This window comes from Lampetra fluviatilis, unplaced genomic scaffold (genome assembly GCF_964198595.1).
Source record: "Lampetra fluviatilis unplaced genomic scaffold, kcLamFluv1.1 SCAFFOLD_258, whole genome shotgun sequence".
NCBI classification, from domain to species: domain Eukaryota; kingdom Metazoa; phylum Chordata; class Hyperoartia; order Petromyzontiformes; family Petromyzontidae; genus Lampetra; species Lampetra fluviatilis.
The window spans coordinates 1-24,219 of NW_027620565.1; the positions used below are offsets into that span (position 1 = coordinate 1).

At 56.3% G+C, this 24,219-nt stretch overlaps 1 protein-coding gene across 1 annotated transcript in view; it reads right to left on the minus strand.

The window, feature by feature from the left end:
* Positions 1-966: 966 nt before the first annotated feature.
* Positions 967-24,219, minus strand: part of LOC144954073 (spermatid perinuclear RNA-binding protein-like) — a gene marked incomplete at its 3' end in the record, with an annotated part of 42,894 nt that continues 19,641 nt past the window's right edge. Inside the window, exons 11-20 of the mRNA XM_078884653.1 lie at positions 21,496-21,591; positions 20,345-20,456; positions 18,704-18,801; positions 17,956-18,061; positions 15,926-16,063; positions 14,513-14,874; positions 12,977-13,070; positions 9,445-9,515; positions 8,817-8,978; positions 967-1,242 (exon numbers count right to left, since the gene is read on the minus strand). Coding sequence (XP_078740779.1) covers positions 967-1,242; positions 8,817-8,978; positions 9,445-9,515; positions 12,977-13,070; positions 14,513-14,874; positions 15,926-16,063; positions 17,956-18,061; positions 18,704-18,801; positions 20,345-20,456; positions 21,496-21,591 — 1,515 coding nt within the window. The remainder of the gene's footprint in view (positions 1,243-8,816; positions 8,979-9,444; positions 9,516-12,976; positions 13,071-14,512; positions 14,875-15,925; positions 16,064-17,955; positions 18,062-18,703; positions 18,802-20,344; positions 20,457-21,495; positions 21,592-24,219) is intronic.

The following is a 24,219-nucleotide window of genomic DNA, read 5'->3' on the forward strand; positions in this document are numbered from 1 at the left end:
ATACTACTACATGTGTACTACATGTGTGCTACTACACGTGTGTGTGTGCTACACGTGTGTACTACTACATGTGTGTGTACTGCTACACGTGTCACTACTACTACACGTGTGTGTGTGTGCTACACGTGTGACCTACTACACGTGTGTGTACTGCTACATGTGTACTACTACTACACGTGTGTGTACTGCTACATGTGTACTACATGTGTGTGTACTACTACACGTGTGTGCACTACTACATGTGTACTACATGTGTACTACTACACGTGTGTGCACTACTACACGTGTGTGTACTACTACTACGTGTGTGTACTACTACACGTGTGTGCACTACTACACGTGTGTGTACTACTACTACGTGTGTGTACTACTACACGTGTGTGTACTACTACACGTGTGTGCACTACTACACGTGTGTGCACTACTACACGTGTGTGTACTACTACACGTGTGTGCACTACTACACGTGTGTGTACTACTACATGTGTGTGTACTACTACTACGTGTGTGTACAACACGTGTACTACTGCTACACGTGTGTGTGTACTGCTACACGTGTGTGTACTACACGTGTAGTAGTACACGTGTAGTACACGTGTAGTACATGTGTACTACATGTGTACTACTACATGTGTGTGTACTACTACTACATGTGTATGTACTACATGTGTACTACATGTGTACTACATGTGTGTGTACTACATGTGTACTACATGTGTACTACATGTGTGTGTACTACATGTGTACTACACGTGTGTGTGTACTACATGTGTACTACATGTTTGTGTACTACACGTGTGTGTACTACATGTGTACTACATGTGTGTGTTACTACATGTGTACTACATGTGTACTACATGTGTGTGTACTACATGTGTACTACATGTGTACTACATGTGTGTGTACTACATGTGTACTACATGTGTACTACATGTGTGCTACACGTGTGTGCACCGCGTGACTCACCGGCGGGGGCCGTGCACCCCCCCTCCCGCGTGTCGCCGCGGGCGGGGGCGGAGCCTCCCGTGGCTCCTCCCCCCCCCTCCCCCCGTGGCTCCTCCCCCCGAGGCTCCTCCCCCTCCGGCCGAGGCTCCGCCCCCTCCCCCCGAGGCTCCGCCCCCTCCCCCCCGAGGCTCCGCCCCCCGTGGGGAAGAGTGCGGCGAGGGCGGTGAGGGCCGCCTGAGCCTTGGCCACCTTCTTGTTGGGGCCCACTCCCTGGAAGGACACGCCGTCCACCTCCACCTGGACAACACGCCAAGCACACGCATGTCAACATGTCACGTCAACACGTCAACACGCACGTCAACACGCCGTCCACCTCCACCTGGACAACACGCCAAGCGCACGCATGTCAACATGTCACGTCAACACGTCAACACGCACGTCGACACGCCGTCCACCTCCACCTGGACAACACGCCAAGCACACGCATGTCAACATGTCACGTCAACACGTCAACACGCACGTCGACACGCCGTCCACCTCCACCTGGACAACACGCCAAGCGCACGCATGTCAACATGTCACGTCAACACGTCAACACGCACGTCAACACGCCGTCCACCTCCACCTGCACAACACGCCAGGCACACGCATGTCAACATGTCACGTCAACACGTCAACACGCACGTCAACACGCCGTCCACCTCCACCTGGACAACACGCCAAGCGCACGCATGTCAACATGTCACGTCAACACGTCAACACGCACGTCAACACGCCGTCCACCTCCACCTGGACAACACGCCAAGCACACGCATGTCAACATGTCACGTCAACACGTCAACACGCACGTCAACACGCCGTCCACCTCCACCTGGACAACACGCCAAGCACACGCATGTCAACATGTCACGTCAACACGTCAACACGCACGTCAACACGCCGTCCACCTCCACCTGGACAACACGCCAAGCACACACATGTCAACATGTCAAAACACACACGTCAACACGCACACGCCACGCACACGCCAACACAGTGGATCAGCGGGTGAGCTGGAGGGTGGGTGAGTGGGTGAGTGAGTGGGTGAGTGGGTGAGTGAGTGGGTGAGTGAGTGGGTGAGTGGGTGAGTGAGTGAGTGAGTGGGTGAGTAATGAGTGAGTGGGTGAGTGAGTGAGTGAGTGGGTGAGTGAGTGAGTGAGTGGGTGAGTGAAGTGAGCGAGTGGGTGAGTGAGTGGGTGAGTGGGTGAGTGAGTGAGTGAGTGAGTGAGTGATTGAGTGGGTGAGTGAGTGGGTGAGTGGGTGAGTGAGTGGGTGAGTGAGTGGGTGAGTGAGTGAGTGGGTGAGTGGGTGAGTGAGTGAGTGGGTGAGTGGGTGAGTGAGTGGGTGAGTGGGTGAGTGAGTGAGTGGGTGAGTGAGTGGGTGAGTGGGTGAGTGAGTGAGTGGGTGAGTGAGTGGGTGAGTGAGTGGGTGAGTGAGTGGGTGAGTGAGTGGGTGAGTGAGTGAGTGGGTGAGTGGGTGACTGAGTGAGTTACTGAGTGAGTGACTGAGTGGGTGAGTGAGTGAGTGGGTGAGTGAGTGAGTGAGTGGGTGAGTGAGTGGGTGAGTGGGTGAGTGAGTGAGTGGGTGAGTGAGTGAGTGAGTGGGTGAGTGAGTGGGTGAGTGAGTGGGTGAGTGAGTGGGTGAGTGAGTGGGTGAGTGAGTGGGTGAGTGAGTGGGTGAGTGAGTGAGTGAGTGGGTGAGTGAGTGGGTGAGTGAGTGGGTGAGTTAGTGGGTGAGTGAGTGGGTGAGTGGGTGAGTGAGTGGGTGAGTGAGTGAGTGGGTGAGTAATGAGTGAGTGGGTGAGTGAGTGAGTGGGTGAGTGAGTGGGTGAGTGAGTGGGTGAGTGAGTGGGTGAGTGAGTGGGTGAGTGGGTGAGTGGGTGAGTAATGAGTGAGTGGGTGAGTGAGTGAGAGGGTGAGTGAGTGGGTGAGTGGGTGAGTGAGTGGGTGAGTGAGTGGGTGAGTGAGTGAGTGAGTGAGTGAGTGAGTGGGTGAGTGAGTGGGTGAGTGGGTGAGTGAGTGAGTGGGTGAGTGAGTGGGTGAGTGAGTGGGTGAGTGAGTGGGTGAGTGGGTGAGTGAGTGAGTGAGTGGGTGACTGAGTGAGTGACTGAGTGAGTGACTGAGTGGGTGAGTGAGTGAGTGGGTGAGTGAGTGGGTGAGTGAGTGGGTGAGTGAGTGGTGAGTGAGTGAGTGAACTGGGAGTGAACTGGGAGTGAACTGGGAGTGAACTGGGAGTGAACTGGGGAGTGAACTGGAGAGTGAACTGGGAGTGAACTGGGGAGTGAACTGGGGAGTGAACTGGGAGTGAACTGGGAGTGAACTGGGGAGTGAACTGGGAGTGAACTGGGAGTGAACTGGGGAGTGAACTGGGAGTGAACTGGGAGTGAACTGGGGAGTGAACTGGGAGTGAACTGGGAGTGAACTGGGAGTGAACTGGGAGTGAACTGGGAGTGAACTGGGAGTGAACTGGGAGTGAACTGGGAGTGAACTGGGGAGTGAACTGGGAGTGAACTGGGGAGTGAACTGGGAGTGAACTGGGGAGTGAACTGGGAGTGAACTGGGGAGTGAACTGGGAGTGAACTGGGAGTGAACTGGGGAGTGAACTGGGGAGTGAACTGGGAGTGAACTGGGAGTGAACTGGGAGTGAACTGGGAGTGAACTGGGGAGTGAACTGGGAGTGAACTGGGGAGTGAACTGGGGAGTGAACTGGGGAGTGAACTGGGAGTGAACTGGGAGTGAACTGGGGAGTGAACTGGGGAGTGAACTGGGGAGTGAACTGGGGAGTGAACTGGGAGTGAACTGGGAGTGAACTGGGAGTGAACTGGGAGTGAACTGGGGAGTGAACTGGGGAGTGAACTGGGGAGTGAACTGGGAGTGAACTGGAGAGTGAACTGGGAGTGAACTGGGAGTGAACTGGGGAGTGAACTGGGAGTGAACTGGGGAGTGAACTGGGAGTGAACTGGGAGTGAACTGGGAGTGAACTGGGGAGTGAACTGGGAGTGAACTGGGAGTGAACTGGGGAGTGAACTGGGGAGTGAACTGGGAGTGAACTGGGAGTGAACTGGGAGTGAACTGGGGAGTGAACTGGGGAGTGAACTGGGAGTGAACTGGGGAGTGAACTGGGAGTGAACTGGGAGTGAACTGGGAGTGAACTGGGAGTGAACTGGGAGTGAACTGGGAGTGAACTGGGAGTGAACTGGGAGTGAACTGGGAGTGAACTGAGAGTGAACTGGGAGTGAACTGGGAGTGAACTGGGGAGTGAACTGGGGAGTGAACTGGGAGTGAACTGGGAGTGAACTGGGAGTGAACTGGGAGTGAACTGGGAGTGAACTGGGAGTGAACTGGGAGTGAACTGGGAGTGAACTGGGAGTGAACTGGGGAGTGAACTGGGGAGTGAACTGGGGAGTGAACTGGGGAGTGAACTGGGAGTGAACTGGGAGTGAACTGGGAGTGAACTGGGGAGTGAACTGGGAGTGAACTGGGAGTGAACTGGGAGTGAACTGGGGAGTGAACTGGGAGTGAACTGGGAGTGAACTGGGGAGTGAACTGGGGAGTGAACTGGGGAGTGAACTGGGGAGTGAACTGGGAGTGAACTGGGGAGTGAACTGGGAGTGAACTGGGAGGTGAACTGGGGAGTGAACTGGGAGTGAACTGGGAGTGAACTGGGAGTGAACTGGGAGTGAACTGGGGAGTGAACTGGGAGTGAACTGGGGAGTGAACTGGGGAGTGAACTGGGGAGTGAACTGGGAGTGAACTGGAAGTGAACTGGGAGTGAACTGGGAGTGAACTGGGGAGTGAACTGGGGAGTGAACTGGGGAGTGAACTGGGAGTGAACTGGGAGTGAACTGGGAGTGAACTGGGAGTGAACTGGGAGTGAACTGGGAGTGAACTGGGGAGTGAACTGGGGAGTGAACTGGGAGTGAACTGGGAGTGAACTGGGAGTGAACTGGGAGTGAACTGGGAGTGAACTGGGAGTGAACTGAGAGTGAACTGGGAGTGAACTGGGGAGTGAACTGGGGAGTGAACTGGGAGTGAACTGGGAGTGAACTGGGAGTGAACTGGGAGTGAACTGGGGAGTGAACTGGGGAGTGAACTGGGGAGTGAACTGGGAGTGAACTGGGAGTGAACTGGGAGTGAACTGGGAGTGAACTGGGAGTGAACTGGGAGTGAACTGGGAGTGAACTGGGAGTGAACTGGGGAGTGAACTGGGAGTGAACTGGGAGTGAACTGGGGAGTGAGTGGTGAGTGAGTGAGTGAGTGGGTGAGTGGTGAGTGTCTGAGTGAGTGAGTGAGTGGGTGAGTGGTGAGTGTCTGAGTGAGTGAGTGGTGAGTGAGTGGTGAGTGAGTGAGTGAGTGGGTGAGTGGTGAGTGTCTGAGTGAGTGAGTGAGTGGGTGAGTGGTGAGTGTCTGAGTGAGTGAGTGGTGAGTGAGTGGTGAGTGAGTGAGTGGGTGAGTGGTGAGTGTCTGAGTGAGTGAGTGGTGAGTGAGTGGTGAGTGAGTGAGTGAGTGGGTGAGTGGTGAGTGTCTGAGTGAGTGAGTGGTGAGTGAGTGGTGAGTGAGTGAGTGAGTGGGTGAGTGGTGAGTGTCTGAGTGAGTGAGTGAGTGGGTGAGTGGTGAGTGTCTGAGTGAGTGAGTGGTGAGTGAGTGGTGAGTGAGTGAGTGGTGAGTGAGTGGTGAGTGAGTGATGAGTGAGTGGTGAGTGAGTGATGAGTGAGTGGTGAGTGAGTGGTGAGTGAGTGGTGAGTGAGTGAGTGGTGAGTGAGTGGTGAGTGAGTGGTGAGTGAGTGGTGAGTGAGTGAGCGGTGAGTGAGTGGTGAGTGAGTGGTGAGTGTCTGAGTGAGTGAGTGAGTGGGTGAGTGGTGAGTGAGTGAGTGAGTGGGTGAGTGGTGAGTGTCTGAGTGAGTGAGTGAGTGGGTGAGTGGTGAGTGTCTGAGTGAGTGAGTGGTGAGTGAGTGGTGAGTGAGTGAGTGAGTGGGTGAGTGGTGAGTGTCTGAGTGAGTGAGTGAGTGGGTGAGTGGTGAGTGTCTGAGTGAGTGAGTGGTGAGTGAGTGGTGAGTGAGTGAGTGGGTGAGTGGTGAGTGTCTGAGTGAGTGAGTGGTGAGTGAGTGGTGAGTGAGTGAGTGAGTGGGTGAGTGGTGAGTGTCTGAGTGAGTGAGTGGTGAGTGAGTGGTGAGTGAGTGAGTGAGTGGGTGAGTGGTGAGTGTCTGAGTGAGTGAGTGAGTGGGTGAGTGGTGAGTGTCTGAGTGAGTGAGTGGTGAGTGAGTGGTGAGTGAGTGAGTGGTGAGTGAGTGGTGAGTGAGTGATGAGTGAGTGGTGAGTGAGTGATGAGTGAGTGGTGAGTGAGTGGTGAGTGAGTGGTGAGTGAGTGAGTGGTGAGTGAGTGGTGAGTGAGTGGTGAGTGAGTGGTGAGTGAGTGGTGAGTGAGTGGTGAGTGAGTGAGCGGTGAGTGAGTTGTGAGTGAGTGGTGAGTGTCTGAGTGAGTGAGTGAGTGGGTGAGTGGTGAGTGAGTGAGTGAGTGGGTGAGTGGTGAGTGTCTGAGTGAGTGAGTGAGTGGGGTGAGTGGTGAGTGTTCTGAGTGAGTGAGTGGTGAGTGAGTGGTGAGTGAGTGAGTGAGTGGGTGAGTGGTGAGTGTCTGAGTGAGTGAGTGTGAGTGAGTGGTGAGTGATAGTGAGTGAGTGGCGTGAGTGGTGAGTGTCTGAGTGAGTGAGTGGGTGAGTGGTGAGTGTCTGAGTGTGAGTGAGTGGTGAGTGAGTGGTGAGTGAGTGAGTGAGTGGGTGAGTGGTGAGTGTCTGAGTGAGTGAGTGGTGAGTGAGTGGTGAGCTGAGTGAGTGAGTGGGTGAGTGGTGAGTGAGTGAGTGGTGAGTGAGTGAGTGTGTGAGTGAGTGAGTGAGTGGTGAGTGAGTGAGTGACGTGGGTGAGTGGTGAGTGTCTGAGTGAGTGAGTGGTGAGTGAGTGGTGAGTGAGTGAGTGAGTGGTGAGTGAGTGAGTGGGTGGTGAGTGAGTGAGTGGAGTGAGTGGTGAGTGTGTGAGTGAGTGAGTGAGTGGTGAGTGAGTGAGCGAGTGAGTGGTGTGAGTGGTGAGTGTCTGAGTGCAGTGATGTGGTGAGTGAGTGGTGAGTGAGTGGTGAGTGAGTGGTGAGTGAGTGGTGAGTGGTGAGCGAGTGGTGAGTGAGTGTCTGACGTGAGTGAGTGGTGAGTGAGTGAGTGACTGAGTGAGTGAGTGGTGAGTGAGTGGTGAGCACCTGCATGGTGAACTTCTTGTCGTAGCCCGCCCCGGCCTCTGCCCAGCAGCTGGTGAGTGAGTGGTGAGTGAGTGAGTGTCTGAGTGAGCGAGTGTGAGTGAGTGAGTGTCTGAGTGAGCGAGTGGTGAGTGAGTGAGTGGGTGGGTGAGTGACTGAGTGAGTGAGTGGTGAGTGAGTGGTGAGTGAGTGTCTGAGTGAGCGAGTGGTGAGTGAGTGGGTGAGTGACTGAGTGAGTGAGTGGTGAGTGAGTGAGTGAGTGTCTGAGTGAGTGACTGAGTTAGTGAGTGGCTGAGTGACTGAGTGAGTGAGTGGTGAGTGAGTGAGTGTCTGAGTGAGTGACTGAGTGAGTGAGTGGGTGAGTGACTGAGTGAGTGAGTGGTGAGTGAGTGGTGAGTGAGTGGTGAGTGAGTGAGTGAGTGGGTGAGTGAGTGGGTGAGTGAGTGGTGAGCGAGTGGTGAGCGAGTGGTGAGCACCTGCATGGTGAACTTCTTGTCGTAGCCCGCCCCGGCCTCGCCCAGCAGCTGGTGAGTGAGTGGTGAGTGAGTGAGTGTCTGAGTGAGCGAGTGGTGAGTGAGTGAGTGTCTGAGTGAGCGAGTGGTGAGTGAGTGAGTGGGTGGGTGAGTGACTGAGTGAGTGAGTGGTGAGTGAGTGGTGAGTGAGTGAGTGTCTGAGTGAGCGAGTGGTGAGTGAGTGAGTGAGTGGGTGAGTGACTGAGTGAGTGAGTGGTGAGTGAGTGAGTGAGTGTCTGAGTGAGTGACTGAGTGAGTGAGTGGCTGAGTGACTGAGTGAGTGAGTGGTGAGTGAGTGAGTGTCTGAGTGAGTGACTGAGTGAGTGAGTGGGTGAGTGACTGAGTGAGTGAGTGGTGAGTGAGTGGTGAGTGAGTGGTGAGTGAGTGAGTGAGTGGGTGAGTGAGTGGGTGAGTGAGTGGTGAGCGAGTGGTGAGCGAGTGGTGAGCACCTGCATGGTGAACTTCTTGTCGTAGCCCGCCCCGGCCTCGCCCAGCAGCTGGTGAGTGAGTGGTGAGTGGTGAGTGAGTGGGTGAGTGAGTGTCTGAGTGAGTGAGTGTCTAAGTGAGTGAGTGAGTGGGGTGAGCGAGTGGTGGGTGAGTGGTGAGCACCTGCATGGTGAACTTCTTGTCGTAGCCCGCCCCGGCCTCGCCCAGCAGCTGGTGAGTGAGTGGTGAGTGGTGAGTGAGTGGTGAGTGAGTGTCTGAGTGAGTGAGTGGTGAGTGAGTGGGTGAGTGAGTGGTGAGTGAGTGGTGAGTGGTGAGTGAGTGGTGAGTGAGTGGTGAGTGAGTGAGTGGTGAGTGAGTGGGTGAGTGAGTGGTGAGTGAGCGAGTGGTGAGTGAGTGAGTGAGTGTCTAAGTGAGTGAGTGAGTGGGTGAGCGAGTGGTGAGCGAGTGGTGAGCACCTGCATGGTGAACTTCTTGTCGTAGCCCGCCCCGGCCTCGCCCAGCAGCTGGTGAGTGAGTGGTGAGTGAGTGGTGAGTGAGTGAGTGTCTGAGTGAGTGGGTGAGTGGTGAGTGTCTGAGTGAGCGAGTGGTGAGTGAGTGAGTGAGTGGGTGAGCGAGTGGTGAGCGAGTGGTGAGCACCTGCATGGTGAACTTCTTGTCGTAGCCCGCCCCGGCCTCGCCCAGCAGCTGGTACTTGAGGCCTCGCCGCTTCTCGTTGAGCTCCATGACGGGGTTCTTGCCGCTGGCCGTGAGGAGAGGCCCACTGCCTGTGGCGGGGGGCTTGACGGGAGCCCCCATCACCTGGGGGGGGGGGGGAGAGGGTGAGTGAGTGGGTGAGTGGCTGGGTGAGTGGGTGAGGAGAGGCCCACTGCCTGTGGCGGGGGGCTTGACGGGAGCCCCCATCACCTGGGGGGGGGGGGGAGAGGGTGAGTGAGTGGGTGAGTGGCTGGGTGAGTGGGTGAGGAGAGGCCCACTGCCTGTGGCGGGGGGGCTTGACGGGAGCCCCCATCACCTGGGGGGGGGGGGGAGAGGGTGAGTGAGTGGGTGAGTGGCTGGGTGAGTGAGTGAGGAGAGGCCCACTGCCTGTGGCGGGGGGCTTGACGGGAGCCCCCATCACCTGGGGGGGGGGGGGGGGGAGAGGGTGAGTGAGTGGGTGAGTGGCTGGGTGAGTGGCTGGGTGAGTGAGTGGGTGGGTGGGTGAGTGGGTGGGTGGGAGGGAGAGTGGGAGGGAGAGTGAGTGGGTGAGTGAGTGGGTGGTGGAGTGAGTGGGTGGGTGAGTGAGTGAGTGAGGAGAGGCCCACTGCCTGTGGCGGGGGGCTTGACGGGAGCCCCCATCACCTGGGGGGGGGGGGGGAGAGGGTGAGTGAGTGGGTGAGTGGCTGGGTGAGTGGCTGGGTGAGTGGGTGGGTGGGTGAGTGGGTGGGGTGGGAGGGAGAGTGGGAGGGAGAGTGAGTGGGTGAGTGGCTGGGTGAGTGGGTGAGTGAGTGGGTGGGTGATTGGGTGAGTGAGTGAGTGGGTGGGTGAGTAGGTAAGTGAGTGGGTGAGTAGGTAAGTGAGTGGGTGAGTGAGCGAGTGAGTGGGCGAGTGAGTGGGTGAGTGGGTGAGTGAGTGGGTGGGTGGATGAGTGGATGAGTGGGTGGGCGAGTGAGTGAGTGGAAACTAAACAGCCGCAGAGCGAGTGCGGAGACGGGCAGGGTTGGGGGGCGGGGGCATCGTCTGGATTAAGACATCCCATCTCCAAAGTCCCCTCTGAGCAGAGGTCGCAACCGGGTACCCGATACCCGTACCCTACCCGATACCCGGCTACCCGTACCCGGCTGGGTACGGGTACGGGTATCCGTTTGCGACCCTGGTGCGGCCGGGTACGGGTAGACCGTGAGTCACTGGTGAGTCACCGTGATTGTCACTCATTTCCCAACGTCTCGTCTCTTCTCACAATCCAAGTTCCTAGAATCAACCCACCCGCCATGCCTGCAACGTGGCTTGTCGCAATCAGGTACCCGATACCCGTACCCTACCCGTACCCGGCCGGGTACGGGAAAGGGTACGGCCGGGTACGGGTACCCGATTGCGACCCTGGTGCGGCCGGGTACGGGTACGGGTAGGCCATGAGTCACTGGTGAGTCGCCGTGATTGTCACTCATTTCCCAACGTCTCGTCTCTTCTCACAATCCAAGTTCCTAGAATCAACCCACCCGCCATGCCTGCAACGTGGCTTCATCCCAGAGGTCGCAATCAGGTACCCGGCCGGGTACGGGTAGGGTACGGGTACGGGTACGGCTGGGTACCTGGGTACGGGTAAGGAATCAAAACCCGTTTGCGACCTCTGCCTCTGAGCCGAGGGCGGTGAGGGGTAGAGGTGGGGGGGGGGGTCTGACGTGTCCCCACGAGCCGGTCCGGTCCCTTCAAGGAGGAGGGACTGAGTTGTTGCGTGTCGCCCACGAGGGTCACGACGACCGCGGAAACTTCCGGAGCAGCTGGGCTGGGTCCAGTCCTGCTGCTGAACCGTGCGAGGGGCCGTTCCAGATCCCGTGGGGAGTGGGGAGGGGGGCGGGGTGGAGGGTTACAGGCGGCGAGGGTCCACGGGTCCTAGAGTCTCACGTTCCCGCAAAACGGACTTATCCCGTAAGTCGTTTTGTGCTGGGGGGCTGCTGCTGTTGCTGCTGCGGCTGCTGCGGCTGTTGTTGTTGTTGTTGGGGGTTTCGTTTGCCTGCGCCGAGCCTGATGGGGTGGACCCCCTGGCGTGTTGCCGGTTCGCGGGGAGGAGAGGGGGGGGGGGGCGGGCGGAGAGCCGCGGTTGTGCCGTGTGCCCTCCGCCGGAACGCCGAGTTGCTCGGAAGGAGCAGGCGACGCGATTGTCGGCTCGCAAAGGGAGGAGTGTTGTACGTTCTTCCCTTGGGAGGGTTCTTGATGTTTCCCGCGGGTGTGAGAGTTTATCTGCCCGTCCACCCCCGGCTTGCGTTGCCGTGCATCAGCCGGGACGGCTGTTTCTTTTTTAAACGAGGAGGGGGCGGTGAGGGTGATGATGTGGGTGTCGTGCTTGTCGGCTCGCAAAGGGAGGAGTGTTGTACGTTCTTCCCTTGGGAGGGTTCTTGATGTTTCCCGCGGGTGTGAGAGTTTATCTGCACGTCCACCCTCGCTTGAGTTGCCGTGCATCAGCCGGGACAGCTGTGCAGCAGCCGGGACGGCTGGTTTTTCTTCAACAAGGGGGGGGGGGGGGTGATGTGGGCGTCGTGCTTGTCGGCTCACAAAGGGAGGAGTGTTGTACGTTCTTCCCTTGGGAAGGTTTTTGATGTTTCCCGCGGTTATGAACGTTTATCTGCCCGTCCACCCGGCTTGCATTGCCGTGCATCAGCCGGGACGGCTGTTTCTTTTTAAACGAGGGGGGGGGGGGGGTGATGTAGTGTAAGAGCTGCCGGCTGGCGGATAGCGCTTCGCGGTGGGACAGACGGTGCACAGGCCGGTGAGAGCGTGAGCACGGTCTGTGTGTACGTGTGTGTGTACGTACGTGTGTGTGTGTGTAGTGTGTGTGTGTAGTGTGTGTGTGTACGTGTGTGTCTGTGTGTGTGTGTGTAGTGTGTGTCTGTGTGTGTGTATCTGTGTGTGTGTGCGTGTGCGTGTGTGTGTGTACTTGTGTGTGCGTGTGTAGTGTGTGTGTGTGTCTGTGTGTGTGTGTACGTGTGTGTGTGTCTCTCTGTGTGTGTGTGTGTACGTGTGTGTGTGTGTGTGTCTGTGTGTGTGTACGTGTGTGTGTACGTGTGTGTCTGTGTCTGTGTGTGTGTCTGTGTGTGTGTGTGTGTACGTGTGTGTACGTGTGCGTGTGTGCGTACGTGTGTGTGTGTCTGTGTGTGTGTGTGTGTAGTGTGTGTCTGTGTGTGTGTGTGTGCGTGTGTGTGTAGTGTGTGTCTGTGTGTGTGTGTGTGCGTGTGTGTGTAGTGGGGAGCGGTAGTGTAGTGGTTAGCGCGCTGCGCTATGAACCTGGCGACCCGGGTTCGATTCCCGCTCACGGCTAACACCAGTGACGATTATCTGAACCGGTCCTGGGCCTCCCCTAGGTCGACTCAGCCTTAAATGAGTACCTGGTGCGGTGTGTAAACATCGCCACTGGGAAGACAAAGGCGGTCGGGCGTGGTGCTGGCCACCCACCCCCTCGTGTGCCACAGTGCCGGCCTTCATAGGTGCTCGCTAACAGCACTTGCCCCTACAGTCTGTTAAGGCTATACGGGGGATCTTTGTCTTTATCTTTGTGTAGTGTGTGTCTGTGTGTGTGTGCGTGTGTGTGTAGTGTGTGTCTGTGTGTGTGTACGTGCGTGTGTGTGTCTGTGTGTGTGTGTGTGCGTGTGTGTGTAGTGTGTGTCTGTGTGTGTGTGTGTGCGTGTGTGTGTAGTGTGTGTCTGTGTGTGCGTGTGTGTGTAGTGTGTGTCTGTGTGTGTGTGTGTGCGTGTGTGTGTAGTGTGTGTCTGTGTGTGTGTGTGTGTGCGTGTGTGTGTCTGTGTGTGTGTGCGTGTGTGTGTAGTGTGTGTCTGTGTGTGTGTACGTGTGTGTGCGTGCGTGTGTGTGTCTGTGTGTGTGTACGTGTGTGTGTGTGTGTGTAGTGTGTGTCTGTGTGTGTGTGTGTGCGTGTGTGTGTAGTGTGTGTCTGTGTGTGTGTGTGTGCGTGTGTGTGTGTGTGTAGTGTGTGTGTGTAGTGTGTGTCTGCGTGTGTGTCTGTGTGTGTGTGTGTAGTGTGTGTCTGTGTGTGTGTGCGTGCGTGTGTGTGTGTGTAGTGTGTGTCTGTGTGTGTGTGTGTGTGTACGTACTTCCCCAGTGGTGACCTCCCCCCCCGGTGCCCCTCCCCTCCCCCTCCTCCCCCCCCTCCTCCTCCGGCAATGGAATCCCCAGAGCCTTGAGCACCTGAGTTAGACAACTCAGTTAGACAACTCAGTTAGACAACTCAGTTAGACAACTCAGTTAGACAACTTAGTTACTCAGTTAGACAACTCAGTTAGACAACTTAGTTACTCAGTTAGACAACTTAGTTACTCAGTTAGACAACTCAGTTAGACAACTCAGTTAGACAACTCAGTTACTCAGTTAGACAACTCAGTTAGACAACTCAGTTAGACAACTCAGTTACTCAGATAGACAACTCAGATAGACAACTCAGTTAGACAACTCATATAGACAACTCAGTTACTCAGTTAGACAACTCAGTTAGACAACTCAGTTAGACAACTTAGTTAGACAACTCAGATAGACAACTCAGATAGACAACTCAGTTACTCAGTTAGACAACTCAGTTAGACAACTCAGTTAGACAACTCAGTTAGACAACTCAGTTAGTCAGTTAGACAACTCAGTTACTCAGTTAGACAACTCAGTTAAACAATTCAGTTAGACAACTTAGTTAGACAACTCAGATAGACAACTCAGTTACTCAGTTAGACAACTCAGTTAGACAACTCAGTTAGACAACTCAGTTAGACAACCCAGTTAGACAACTCAGTTAGACAGTTACTCAGTTAGACAACTTAGTTAGACAAGTAAGTTAGACAACTTAGTTAGACAACTCAGTTAGACAACTCAGTTAGACTTAGTTACTCAGTTAGACACGTGGTGGTGATGGTGGTGGTGATGGTGCTGGTGGTGATGGTGGTGATGGTGGTGATGGTGGTGGTGGTGATGGTGGTGGTGATGGTGATGGTGGTGATGGTGATGGTGGTGATGGTGCTGGTGGTAGTGGTGGTGGTGATGGTGGTGGTGGTGATGGTGGTGATGGTGGTGGTGATGGTGGTGGTGGTGATGGTGGTGGTGATGGTGCTGGTGGTGATGGTGGTGGTGGTGATGGTGGTGGTGATGGTGGTGGTGATGGTGGTGGTGGTGGTGATGGTGATGGTGGTGATGGTGGTGGTGATGGTGCTGGTGGTGATGGTGGTGATGGTGGTGGTGATGGTGGTGGTGGTGGTGGTGATGGTGGTGGTGGTGATGGTGGTGGTGGTGATGGTGGTGATGGTGATGGTGGTGATGGTGCTGGTGGTAGTGGTGGTGGTGATGGTGGTGGTGGTGATGGTGGTGATGGTGATGGTGGTGATGGTGGTGGTGATGGTGCTGGTGGTGATGGTGGTGATGGTGGTGGTGATGGTGGTGGTGGTGATGGTGGTGGTGATGGTGCTGGTGGTGATGGTGCTGGTGGTGATGGTGGTGATGGTGGTGGTGATGGTGGTGATGGTGGTGATGGTGATGGTGATGATGATGATGGTAGTAATGGTGATGGTGGTGATGGTGCTGGTGGTAGTGGTGGTGATGGGGGTGATGATTATGATGGTGGTGGTGGACGCCAGCGATGGTGGACTAACCCTTGCAGCCAACTGAGCCTTGACCACCTTCTTGGAGACTCCCGAGTGTCGATAGTCGACCCCATCCACCCTCACGTGCAGCGTCACCCCCGGCCCCGGCGGGACGACTCCATCCTGACCCTGCAGTAGTCCACCCTGAGCCTGCTGGAGTCCACCTTGCGGGGTAGCTACCTCAGCGGTGAAGACGACGTCAGGACGAGCGGCTAGGAGCCGGGCGACGGCACGAAGGGTGGAGGAGGTGGAGGTGCCACCACCTCCACCACCAACTCCACCACCACCTCCACCACCTCCACCACCTCCACCACCCCAGGAGTGTGCGGTGGTGGTCACAGCGGCGGTGGCGGCTGATGAGGAGTCGGGACCTGTGGGGTGAGTGGGTGGGTGAGTGGGTGAGTGAGTGAGTGAGTGGGTGGGTGAGTGAGTGGGTGAGTGGGTGAGTGAGTGGGTGGGTGAGTGGGTGAGTGAGTGAGTGGGTGAGTGAGTGAGTGGGTGAGTGAGTGGGTGGGTGAGTGGGTGAGTGGGTGAGTGAGTGGGTGAGTGAGTGGGTGAGTGGGTGAGTGAGTGGGTGGGTGAGTGGGTGGGTGAGTGGGTGAGTGGGTGGGTGGGTGAGTGAGTGGGTGGGTGAGTGGGTGAGTGGGTGAGTGAGTGGGTGGGTGAGTGGGTGAGTGGGTGGGTGGGTGGGTGGGTGAGTGGGTGAGTGGGTGGGCGGGTGAGTGAGTGACTGAGTGAGTGGGTGGGTGGGTGGGTGAGTGGGTGGGTGAGTGGGTGGGTGGGTGAGTGAGTGAGTGGGTGAGTGGGTGGGTGAGTGAGTGAGTGGGTGAGTGAGTGGGTGGGTGAGTGGGTGAGTGGGTGAGTGAGTGGGTGAGTGAGTGGGTGAGTGGGTGGGTGAGTGGGTGGGTGGGTGAGTGGGTGGGTGGGTGAGTGGGTGGGTGGGTGGGTGGGTGAGTGAGTGGGTGAGTGGGTGGGTGGGTGAGTGGGTGGGTGGGTGGGTGAGTGGGTGGGTGGGTGGGTGAGTGAGTGGGTGGGTGGGTGGGTGAGTGGGTGGGTGAGTGGGTGGGTGGGTGGGTGAGTGGGTGGGTGGGTGAGTGGGTGGGTGGGTGGGTGGGTGGGTGAGTGAGTGGGTGGGTGGGTGGGTGGGTGAGTGGGTGGGTGGGTGGGTGAGTGAGTGAGTGAGTGGGTGAGTGGGTGGGTGGGTGGGTGAGTGGGTGGGTGGGTGGGTGAGTGGGTGGGCGGGTGAGTGAGTGACTGAGTGAGTGAGTGGGTGGGTGGGTGAGTGGGTGGGTGGGTGAGTGGGTGGGTGGGTGAGTGGCTGAGTGACTGAGTGAGTGGGTGAGTGGGTGAGTGGGTGAGTGAGTGAGTGAGTGGTGAGTGAGTGGTGAGTGAGTGGTGAGTGAGTGGTGAGTGAGTCCTCACCACGCCGGTAACGAGATCTACGTTTGCATTTGAGGTCTCCATCATCATCGTCCAGCCCACGCTTGTGGTGGAGGTTGTGGACACCACCTCCACCACCTCCACCACCTCCACCACCTCCACCACCACCACCAGCAGGGTCTGAGAGTCAGAGACAACATCACAGTGAGGTGATGGTGGTGATGGTGGTGGTGATGGTGGTGGTGGTGGTGGTGATGGTGGTGGTGATGGTGGTGGTGGTGATGGTGATGATGGTGGTGGTGGTGGTAGTGGTGATGGTGGTGGTGGTGGTGGTGATGGTGGTGGTGATGGTGGTGGTGGTGGTGGTGATGGTGGTGGTGGTGGTGATGGTGGTGGTGATGGTGGTGGTGATGGTGGTGGTGGTGATGGTGGTGGTGGTGGTCGTGGTGATGGTGGTGATGGTGGTGATGGTGGTGATGGTGGTGGTGATGGTGGTGATGGTGATGATGATGGTGGTGGTGGTGGTGGTGATGGTGGCGATGGTGGCGATGGTGGCGATGGTGGTGGTGGTGATGGTGGCGATGATGGCGATGGTGATGATGGTGATGGTGGTGGTGATGGAGGCGATGGTGGCGATGGTGGTGATGGTGGTGGTGGTGATGGTGGCGATGGTGGCGATGATGGCGATGGTGATGATGGTGATGGTGGTGGTGATGGAGGCGATGGTGGCGATGGTGGTGATGGTGGTGGTGGTGATGGTGGTGATGGTGGTGATGGTGGTGGTGGTGATGGTGGTGATGGTGGTGGTGATGGTGGTGATGGTGGTGATGGTGGTGGTGGTGGTGATGGTGATGATGGTGGTGATGGTGGTGGTGATGGTGGTGATGGTGATGATGGTGGTGGTGATGGTGGTGGTGGTGGTGATGATGGTGGTGGTGATGGTGGTGGTGGTGATGGTGATGATGGTGGTGGTGGTGGTAGTGGTGATGGTGGTGATGGTGGTGATGGTGGTGGTGATGGTGGTGGTGGTGATGGTGGTGGTGGTGATGGTGGCGATGGTGGCGATGGTGGTGATGGTGGTGGTGGTGGTGGTGGTGATGGTGGTGGTGGTGATGGTGGTGGTGATGGTGGTGGTGGTGGTGATGATGGTGATGATCGTGGTGGCGATGGTGATGGTGGTGGCGATGGTGATGATGATGGTGGCGATGGTGGCGATGGTGGCGATGGTGGCGATGGTGATGGTGGTGATGGTGGTGGTGGTGATGGTGGTGATGGTGGTGGTGGTGGTGATGGTGGTGGTGGTGATGGTGGTGGTGGTGATGGTGGCGATGGTGGTGATGGTGGTGGTGGTGATGGTGGTGGTGGTGCCGATGGTGGTGATGATGGTGATGGTGGCGATGGTGGTGATGGTGGTGGTGGTGATGGTGGCGATGGTGGTGATGGTGGTGGTGGTGATGGTGGTGGTGGTGCCGATGGTGGTGATGGTGGCGATGGTGGCGATGGTGGTGATGGTGGTGGTGGTGATGGTGGCGATGGTGGTGATGGTGGTGGTGGTGATGGTGGTGGTGGTGCCGATGGTGGTGATGATGGTGATGGTGGCGATGGTGGCGATGGTGGCGATGGTGGCGATGGTGGTGGTGACACTTCGCTCACCCCCCACCCTCACCCCCACGCTCACCCCCCTCACCCCCTCACCACCACCCCCCTCACCCCCCACGCTCACCCCCCTCACCCCCACGCTCACCCCCCACCCTCACCACTCACCCTCACCCCCCTCACCCCCCACCCTCACCCCCACCCTCACCCCCCTCACCCCCCATGCTCACCCCCCACCCTCACCACTCACCCTCACCCCCCATGCTCACCCCCCATGCTCACCCCCCACACTCACCACCCCCTCACCACCCTCACCACCCCCTCACCACCCCCTCACCACCCTCACCACCCCCTCACCACCCTCACCACCCACCCTCACCACTCACACTCACCACCCTCACCCCCACCCTCACCCCCCACACTCACCCCCACACTCACCCCCACGCTCACCCCCACACGCTCACCCCCACGCTCACCCCCACTCCGCTGTTGGTGGAGTGGTGCTTGTGTCCGCGTTGAGGGGAGGGGGTCCATGCCCAGCACCTTGTGAACCTGCCCCAGCGCCATCAGGCGCAGCGCGTGCTGGGGACAGTACACGGACAGTACGTAAAGTGAGTACAGTACACGTACAGTGAATACAGTACTTACAGTACACATACTGTACGTATAGTGAGCACAGCGCACATACAGTATGAACAGTGAAAACAGTACAGGCACCGTGCGTACAGTACATACAGTGCACATACAGTGCGTACAGTGAGTACAGTGCTCGTAGAGTTCGTACAGTGCATACAGTACATACAGGGCATACATTTCATACAGTTCATGCAGTGCACACACAGTACACACACACGGTACAGAGTGAGTGAGTGGGTGGGTGGGTGAGTGGGTGGGTGGGTGAGTGGGTGGGTGGGTGGGTGAGTGAGTGAGTGGGTGAGTGAGTGGGTGGGTGAGTGTGTGAGTGGGTGAGTGGGTGGGTGGGTGAGTGAGTGAGTGGGTGAGTGAGTGGGTGGGTGAGTGGGTGAGTGGGTGGGTGAGTGAGTGAGTGGGTGGGTGAGTGAGTGGGTGAGTGAATGAGTGGGTGAGTGAGTGGTGAGTGAGTGGTGAGTGAGTGGGTGGGTGAGTGAGTAGTGAGTGAGTGGTGAGTGAGTGAGTGAGTGGGTGGGTGGTGAGTGGGTGAGTGGTGAGTGAGTGGTGAGTGAGTGATGAGGGGGTGAGTGAGACCTGGGCGCTGTGGGTGAGGTCTTCACGCTGCTGTTGGCTCAGCTTGGCGAGGGCGTCCGTGGGAGTTTTCTCGCACGGATCGCTCAGACCGGGACCCTCTACACACAGACACACAGATTATACACATACATACACACACACAAAGACACACACACACACAGACACACACACACAGACCCACAGATATATACACACAGACACACACACACACAGACACACACACACACAGACACACACACACAGATATATACACACAGACACACACACACAGATATATACACACAGACACACACACACAGACACACACACACAGACACACACACACAGACACACACACAGACACACACACACAGACACACACACACACAGGCACACACACAGACAGGAGGTCGTGGGTTCAATCCCGGACCCTGTGAGAAGTTGACTACCTCGCCTGGTCTACAGGAGAAGTTGACTACCTCGCCTGGTCTACAGGAGAAGTTGACTACCTCGCCTGGTCTACAGGAGAAGTTGACTACCTCGCCTGGTCTACAGGAGAAGTTGACTACCTCGCCTGGACTACAGGAGATGTTGACTACCTCGCCTGGTCTACAGGAGAAGTTGACTACCTCGCCTGGTCTACAGGAGAAGTTGACTACCTCGCCTGGTCTACAGGAGAAGTTGACTACCTCGCCTGGTCTACAGGATAAGTTGACTACCTCGCCTGGTCTACAGGAGATGTTGACTACCTCACCTGGTCTACAGGAGATGTTGACTACCTCGCCTGGTCTACAGGAGAAGTTGACTACCTCGCCTGGTCTACAGGAGAAGTTGACTACCTCGCCTGGTCTACAGGAGAAGTTGACTACCTCGCCTGGTCTACAGGAGAAGTTGACTACCTCGCCTGGTCTACAGGAGAAGTTGACTACCTCGCCTGGTCTACAGGAGATGTTGACTACCTCGCCTGGTCTACAGGAGATGTTGACTACCTCGCCTGGTCTACAGGAGAAGTTGACTACCTCGCCTGGTCTACAGGAGAAGTTGACTACCTCGCCTGGTCTACAGGAGAAGTTGACTACCTCGCCTGGTCTACAGGAGAAGTTGACTACCTCGCCTGGTCTACAGGAGATGTTGACTACCTCGCCTGGTCTACAGGAGATGTTGACTACCTCGCCTGGTCTACAGGAGATGTTGACTACCTCGCCTGGTCTACAGGAGAAGTTGACTACCTCGCCTGGTCTACAGGAGAAGTTGACTACCTCGCCTGGTCTACAGGAGAAGTTGACTACCTCGCCTGGTCTACAGGAGATGTTGACTACCTCGCCTGGTCTACAGGAGAAGTTGACTACCTCGCCTGGTCTACAGGAGATGTTGACTACCTCGCCTGGTCTACAGGAGAAGTTGACTACCTCGCCTGGTCTACAGGAGAAGTTGACTACCTCGCCTGGTCTACAGGAGATGTTGACTACCTCGCCTGGTCTACAGGAGAAGTTGACTACCTCGCCTGGTCTACAGGAGATGTTGACTACCTCGCCTGGTCTACAGGAGATGTTGACTACCTCGCCTGGTCTACAGGAGATGTTGACTACCTCGCCTGGTGTACAGGAGATGTTGACTACCTCGCCTGGTCTACAGGAGGTCTCCCCCCCCCGTGTGTCTCACCATGAAGGATGATCCCAGAGGCGAGGGTCTCCATGAACCTCCTGAGGGCCTCGCCAGGACCCAGCGGACGTGGAGCTGTGCCCAGAGCCTTCTCACACAACAGCTGCAGGGCCTGAGACACACACAGTTACACACACACACACACAGTCACACAGTCACAGAGGCACACACAGACACACACACAGACACACACACACACACAGAGCCTTCTCACACAACAGCTGCAGGGCCTGAGACACACACAGTTACACAGTCACACAGACACACAGTCACACACGCACACAGTCACACACACACAGACATAGACACACACACACAGACACACACACAGTCATACACACAGACACACACCCAGTCACACACACACACAGACACACACACAGTCATACACACAGACACACACCCAGTCACACACACACACAGACACACACAGACACAGTCACACACACAGACACACACACAGACACACATACAGTCACACACACACACACAGACACAGACACACACAGTCACACACAGACACACAGACACACACAGTCACACACACAGACACACAGACACACACACAGTCACACACACACACAGTCACACAGACACACACACAAACACACACACAGTCACACACACACACACACGGTGCATTGTGGGAGCTGGAGGCCGCGCAAGTGCATTGTGGGACATGGTGATTATGATGTCATGGCGCGGGGTATTGTGGGACATGGTGATGATGATACAGCGCAGTGCATTGTGGGTCGGTGATGACGATGTCACGGCGCGGTGCATTGTGGGTCGGTGATGACGCCGATGATGTCACGGCGCGGTGCATTGTGGGTCGGTGATGATGACGATGATGTCACGGCGCGGTGCATTGTGGGTCAGTGATGATGACGATGATGTCACGGCGCGGTGCATTGTGGGTCCGTGATGACGACGATAATGTCACGGCGCGGTGCATTGTGGGTCGGTGATGATGACGATGATGATGTCACGGCGCGGTGCATTGTGGGTCAGTGATGATGACGATGATGATGTCACGGCGCGGTGCATTGTGGGTCAGTGATGATGACGATGATGATGTCACGGCGCGGTGCATTGTGGGTCAGTGATGATGACGATGATGATGTCACGGCGCGATGCATTGTGGGTCTCACCCATCCCTGGAGAGGCGCCCAAATGGGAATGCGATTGCAGATGTCCCGGACGACGCGGATGACGACCACACACGACTTGAGGGGGTTCGCTCTCGCCTGGGGAAGGCACGCACACGCTAGCAACACGCTAACACACGCACACGCTAGCGACACGCTAGCGACACGCTAGCGCACACGCTAACACACACGCTAACACACGCTAACACACACAAACGCTAACACACACGCTAACACGCACACGCTAAAGCACACGCTAGCGACACGCTAACGCACACACGCTAACACACACACACGCTAACACACACGCTAACACACACAAACGCTAAAGCACACGCTAGCGACACGCTAACACACACGCTAACACACACACACGCTAACGCACACAAACGCTAACACACACGCTAGCGACACGCGGTAAACCTCCTCATTCTCCGACGTGGGATGCTGTAGCCGATGAGAGTGGGCCTGTCGCTTTTTCTCAGCCAGCCTGAACACCTCCTCTGTCAGCCAGGGTCTCTGGGGAGGTCTGGACCCAAGGCAGCCATTGCAGCTGCATGAGCCACAGTCCTAAACCATCTCGCCCATTGACCCTCGGCATCAGGATTGGGGGACGATGCCAACCCCAGCCGCAAGCGATGATGGAATTCTCGCTTGCAACTTTCATCAGCTAGCTGAGACCAGGCCACCTTAGGTTGGAATGGGGTCCTGGGTGTACACCCACCACCGGAGTGTAAGAATGGCAGGCGCATCTTACAGGTGACAAGTCGATGGTCAGAGGGCAGATCAGCTCCACGGTAGGTCCTGGTGTCAAGGACATGGGCTCGCATCCGCTGGTCCGTCACTACGTAGTCCAGCAGATGTTCTTGCTTGGACCCGGCGTGCGTCCACGATGTTGTGTGGATGCGCCGATGCCGGAAGAGCGTGTTGGTCATTACAAGCCCATGGGCTGCACAACAATCTAGCAGCCTCCTGCCGTTGTTATTGAGCTGATCTGGCCCATGCCTTCCAATCACTCCAGACCAGGTGCCCGCATCGTGACCAACTCGGGCATTGAAGTCACCCAACAAGATGATAACACACACGCTAACACACACACACACACGCTAACACACACGCTAACACACACACACACACGCTAACACACTCGCTAACACACACACACACACACGCTAACACACACACACACACGCTAACACACACACACACACGCACACTAACACACACACACACACACGCTAACACACACACACACACGCTAACACACACACACACACACGCTAACACACACACACACACGCTAACACACACACACACACACGCTAACACACACACACACACGCTAACACACACACACACACACGCTAACACACACACACACACGCTAACACACACACACACACACGCTAACACACACACACACACGCTAACACACACACACACACGCTAACACACACACACACACACTAACACACACACACACACGCTAACACACACACACACACACGCTAACACACACACACACACACGCTAACACACACACACACACACGCTAACACACACACACACACGCTAACACACACACACACACACTAACACACACACACACACGCTAACACACACACACACACACGCTAACACACACACACACACACGCTAACACACACACACACACGCTAACACACACACACACACGCTAACACACACACACACGCTAACACACACACACGCTAACACACACACACACACGCTAACACACACACACACACGCTAACACACACACACACACACGCTAACACACACACACACACACGCTAACACACACACACACACGCTAACACACACACACACACACGCTAACACACACACACACACGCTAACACACACACACACACACGCTAACACACACACACACACACGCTAACACACACACACACACGCTAACACACACACACACACGCTAACACACACACACACACACGCTAACACACACACACACACACGCTAACACACACACACACACGCTAACACACACACACACACACGCTAACACACACACACACACACGCTAACACACACACACACACACGCTAACACACACACACACACACGCTAACACACACACACACACACGCTAACACACACGCTAACACACACACTAACACACACACACACACGCTAACACACACACACACACGCTAACACACTCGCTAACACACACACGCTAACACACACACACACACGCTAACACACACACACACACACGCTAACACACACACACACACGCTAACACACTCGCTAACAGTGAAACGCTAAAACACACGCTAACACGCACACGCTAACACACACACACACACGCTAACACACACACACACGCTAACACACACACACACACACGCTAACACACACACACACACGCTAACACACACACACACGCTAACACGCACACGCTAACACACACACACACACGCTAACACACACACACACGCTAACACACACACACACACACGCTAACACACACACACACACGCTAACACACACACACACGCTAACACGCACACGCTAACACACACACACACACGCTAACACACACACACACACACGCTAACACACACACACACACACGCTAACACACACACATGCTAATACACGCACGCTTACACACCAATACGAACACACGCTAACACACGCTAACACGCCAACACTAACACACGCTAACACACCAAT